The sequence below is a fragment of the Macrobrachium nipponense genome, chromosome 17 (assembly GCF_015104395.2).
Source record: "Macrobrachium nipponense isolate FS-2020 chromosome 17, ASM1510439v2, whole genome shotgun sequence".
Taxonomy (NCBI): domain Eukaryota; kingdom Metazoa; phylum Arthropoda; class Malacostraca; order Decapoda; family Palaemonidae; genus Macrobrachium; species Macrobrachium nipponense.
Window position 1 is genome coordinate 24425 of NC_087210.1, and position 5576 is coordinate 30000.

At 37.2% G+C, this 5576-nt stretch overlaps 1 protein-coding gene across 1 annotated transcript in view; it reads right to left on the reverse strand.

The window, feature by feature from the left end:
- Positions 1 to 4004: 4004 nt before the first annotated feature.
- The window catches only part of LOC135196101 (uncharacterized), an 84401-nt gene continuing 82829 nt past the window's right edge, over positions 4005 to 5576 (reverse strand). The window contains exon 24 of the mRNA XM_064222557.1: positions 4005 to 4309. Within this exon, the coding sequence (XP_064078627.1) occupies positions 4098 to 4309 (212 nt within the window). The 3' untranslated portion in view covers positions 4005 to 4097. The remainder of the gene's footprint in view (positions 4310 to 5576) is intronic.

The following is a 5576-nucleotide window of genomic DNA, read 5'->3' on the forward strand; positions in this document are numbered from 1 at the left end:
AATAATAATAAGTAATAATAATAATAATAATAATAATAATAATAATAATAATAATAATAATAATAATAATAATAATAATAATAATAATAATAATTAAGTCCTAGTTTTAATTAGTAAGTAAGTTTTCCGCCTTATTACAGCGCATTAAATTTATTCTTTAAGTGAACCTTAGGCTTCATTATCCCTTTTATATACTTGTTTGGTATCTGTTAAGCTTGGCTGGCAATTCTCTGATACTTTTTCACTGGCAGACACAGGTTGAACCCAGAAAAGGGATTTTGACAAAGGAAAAATCTATTTCTGGGGGAAGACCTGAGTTGCCCGGTGAACCCATCCCTTCTTCTTTCCCCACCCTTAGCCAGTTCAAGCTTGGGTGTCTATTCCAGGAATGAAGATGGCGGGCGGGTAGTAGTAGTAGTAGCGAGAGCGAGCGGAAGGTAGGGGGAGTACCCTTTGTAACGGCTCTCGCCGTGGGAGGGATTTTGAAAGGAATTCTCTAATTGGCAGAAGACCTGCGAGTAGTGGCTTCCACTCGCCCGAGTGCTTATACCGACGCCCTTGGGGTGATCGAGCTGAGGGTAGTAACTTCAGCATACCATGCTAGCTTTTTCTCTGGTATATTTAGGATCTATTTATACTTAGAAAAGTGAGCTACAGGAACTTTTCCCTTCTTCTTTCCCCACCCTTAGATCAGAAAACAAGGAAACATATGACAATACACAAAGCACTACACCCAAGTGCAAATACGGACAGACTATACATAACACGAAAGGAAGGAGGGAGAGGACTACTAAGTATAGAGGATTGCGTCAGCATCGAGAACAGGGCACTGGGGCAATATCTGAAAACCAGTGAAGACGAGTGGCTAAAGAGTGCATGGGAAGAAGGACTAATAGAAGTAGATGAAGACCCAGAAATATACAGAGACAGGAGAATGACAAACAGAACAGAGGACTGGCACAACAAACCAATGCACGGACAATACATGAGACAGACAAAGGAACTAGCCAGCGATGACACATGGCAATGGCTACAGAGGGGAGAGCTAAAGAAGGAAACTGAAGGAATGATAACAGCGGCACAAGATCAGGCCCTAAGAACCAGATATGTTCAAAGAACGATAGACGGAAATAACATCTCTCCCATATGTAGAAAGTGCAAGCGAATGCCCGGCACTTGCACAGAACCAGTACAAAAAGAGGCATGATTCAGTGGCAAAAGCCCTCCACTGGAGCCTGTGCAAGAAACATCAGCTACCTTGCAGCGAGCACCAACCTAAGGGAGTGATAGAAAACGATCAGGAAAAGATCCTCTGGGACTATGGTATCAGAACAGATAGGGTGATACGTGCAAATAGACCAGACGTGACGTTGATTGACAAAGTCAAGAAGAAACTATCACTTATTGATGTCGCAATGCCATGGGACACCAGAGTTGAAGAGAAAGAGGGGGAAAAAATGGATAAGTATCAAGATCTGAAAATAGAAATAAGAAGGATATGGGATATGCCAGTGGAAATTGTACCCACAATCATAGGAACACTAGGCACGATCCCTGAAAAGGAATCTAGAAAAACTAGAGGCTGAAGTAGCTCCCGGACTCATGCAGAAGAGTGTGATCCTAGAAACGGCGCACATAGTAAGAAAAGTGATGGACTCCTAAGGAGGCAGGTTGCAACCCGGAACCCCACACTATAAAATACCACCCAGTCGAATTGGAGGACTGGAGGACTGTGATAGAGCAAAAAAAAAAAAGAAAAAAAATAATAATAATACATAGGTAGTTTCCTTTTCTAATATATTGGACGCAATCGAACACTAACATTAATTTACGATTTCTGAGAGCCATCTTTCGTAAATATCAATGAAATGGTAATTGATGTATGCAAAAGTCCTCAGGTTTTTAACCAGGAATAAAAATGAGGCTCGAAAGTCTTTGTGGGTGTAAGAACATCCGATGGAAGATGGGGGTTTAATTCTAGTATTATTTATATTAGTTAGCGCTGAAGTATTGAAAGAAAACAAACTAAGTTTGAATGAAAGAAAACGAAATTGTATGGTAAGCTAATCTACCATTAGAGCACACGGTATATTTTTCTTTATCGATTAATTCTTCAATTTTTAATATTTATTATGGGGTAAATGTTATTATTATATGTTTTCGTAGCTGTACTGAAATTGAATGCCACATCCAACATAAATCAAATATAAATTGAAAGCTTTTTTTCATATGAAAAACTGGAGCAAATCGACTCCATAAATTCTACATTTCATGGGTTTCATATAAATATTTGACGTATTTCTTCAGCTTTAGAGACACTGGCAGTAATTTTATTGAAAAAAAAAGCTTCCTAATAAGTCAGATTTTACCTTAAAAACCAATTTTCTATTTATTAAATCTCGTAATAACTGTTCTACCACAATTTCCTTGACCTAAGATAAGTCTTGCGTACGTAAAAAAAAAAAAAAAAAAAAAAAAAAAAAAAAAAAAAAAAAAAAAGTGTCAATACCGAATCTGCTGAATTGTCTAATATTCTTTAATTCGAGCAACTGACGTGAGATTGAAGAGCACCTGCTCCTACCCACAACACAAAAAATTAAGAGAGAGAGAGAGAGAGAGAGAGAGAGAGAGAGAGAGAGAGAGAGAGAGAGAGAGAGAGAGATGTGCATGTATTGTCAGCAGCCCTATGATAATGAGTTGAATATCATCATAACCAGCTAGACTGTTCAATTGCCTGATGCCATGAGCTACCTTTACTTCATGCTGGTTGCATAGCTGTGCTTTGGGAAGGCCTTATGGGTTTGGTTGAGAACTCTGAGTTTCTTGCTATGCTATCTTCAGGAAGGGGGAATCATTTTGTGGGCTCTCTCGAGAGACTGAGAGTTTCCAGCCCTGTGATTGGCTTATCAACAGCCAATCGGGAGCGTCGTAAGGGACGGGCCTAAACATCTAATGCACGGTTGATGTGAATCTACTATAGTACGCTGCCCATCATGAGACAACTTATCGCAGGTCAACAAACAACTAACCTATCACAGACACTACTGACATCTGGTATCACGTGACGTCATACATCACCACACGTCTTGATGAATGTTTGTTGGTATAGTGGGCTAGAATTGTCTTGGACCTCCAGATTGGGTCTTGTGGCTTTTTGAAGAACCACCAGACCATCCAAAAATACCCTCCGCGATGACTGGTTTTCGGAGTATAGATTTTCCTTTCCAAGGGTTAGAGGTAATTGGGATCTCTCCTCTCTCAAACGCAAAAGAAACAAAACACGGGTCACCAGTTGCCATTTTCTTGAATTGCTGACAAACCCCTACGCCAGTAGGCCTTAGGCTAGGGTACTTACTCGTTGTTTGGCGTAGGCTAGGTGAATCTACAGCCTATCCGTCCAGGTAAAACAAGTCAACACTAATTACTACAGCTAAATTTTCTACAGGCTAGCCTAAGACTGTAGGATGTAATTTTGAAACTACTTTACTTCAACTCACCAAACAGACTTTAATTTGTACCCAACCTAAGACACTAGTGTAAATGACATCCAATAATAATATAAGGTGAAAGGTTAATAAGCATTCGACACTTTGCGTAGGGAATTATGGTACATATCAACTTTATTAACATTTATACACATGGCAGAAAAACCTTCATATATATATATATATATATATATATATATATATATATATATATATATATATATATATATATATATATATATATATATCAAGTATAAATGGCCCATTGAAACACTGGTTTTCATGGGTATTTTATGATTGAGACGTATCCTGTTTTAACATATATATATATATATATATATATATATATATATATATATATATATATATATATATATATATATATATATATATATATATATATGTATATGTACTACTCTCAACTGATAGTTAAACTTACACTAAAGGCCTTACGAAAATGAACAATGAGAATATATTAAACAATAAAACTGGAACATGTTTTTGTCATGAGCGCACAGCAAAAAAAAAAAAAAAAAAAAAAAAAATCACGTCTTAGGAAAAAAAAAAAAAAAATTTGTCTGTGCATTCAAGAACAGGAAAGTGAAATTAGAATCAAATGTCAGACTCTGCTCCTGCCGCAGAAGAAACATCCCCGAACGTCACGCTGGACTGCGGGCCCAGAGAAGGCTTCGAATTCGGGGAGCTGTTCAGACTCATGGGCTTCGGTAACGTGCCCGGGCTGACCCTCGCCGCGACGTAGAGGAAGCCGAGCGCCAAAACGATGCCCAGGAATATCATCCCGAAAGCCAACCCGGCCATTGAACCTATGGATGAGAAGTGCAAAGGCGATACACATTCTGAAACTAATACCACTTCGTCTGCTGTTGTGGCAGTTGAAGTGTGACTCGTTGTCAAACGTACAACTTCCAGAGGTCCTTTATCATTCCTCAAACCGTTGGACTGTGAAACAGTCTCTCTACTGGGGAATGTCGTGCAATTGCAATGCATTACTGTCCTCAAGCAATTCACCTTGTACTTTAATAATTTACCCACATCTTTATCTATTTATTTATTAATTCGTTAATATATTTTTTTCTTATCTGATGAGTGATCTCTTCGTTCTGTATTTCCTATCACATTCTGTTTGTTCTTTCAAACGAACACCCCATTCTTTGGAAGCTTCAGGATTTCAAGTCAATGTCCTGTGTGGTGGGCTTGTTCCATATGAATGGGGTTCATTTCTAAATAATAATAATAATAATAATAATAATAATAATAATAAGTCTTATTGAAAGATATTGCTGCATCAGCTGCATTCAACTTGTAAATAGTCTTCTCTATTTTTCTAATAATAGCTTTCTCTCTGCTATTACAACTGGCGAGTATTGCGCCGATATTACTCATCAGGAGCAGTCAATTCCAGAGATAATTGTCACAAATTTATTTATTTGTTACAGTAAATGAAGAAATAGGTCAAAATATAAGTTAATATATTGGCCAACGTTTCTCTCGGTATCATCCGAGTATGATCACGGCAGTGGATCGGAGCAGACTGTTGTTGCTGTCAGGATCTACTCAATATATAGCGGCAGGTCAGCAGGGGTTCAACCGCTAGCGCCACCGGCCAATGAAAACGTTGGCCAATATATTAACTTATATTTTGACCTATTTGTTCATTTACTGTAACAAATAAATAAATTTGTGACAATTATCCCTGGAATTGACTGCTTCTGATGAGTAATATCGGCGCAATACTCGCCAGTTGTAATAGCAGAGAGAAAGCTATTATTAGAAAAATAGAGAAGACTATTTACAAGTTGAATGCAGCTGATGCAGCAATATCTTTCAATAAGACTTGTTTGAAAGAGGGTCTCCTTCCAAAATAATAATAATAATAATAATAATAATAATAATAATAATAATAATAATAATAATAATAATAATAATAATAATAATAATGACACACACTCAATATGGTTGAGTGCATTCGGTGGGCTCTTTTGTGTCTGATATATTTTTTCCATAAAGCTTTATTCTGGATACGCTACACACATACGAACATACTAATATAATATATATATATATATATAT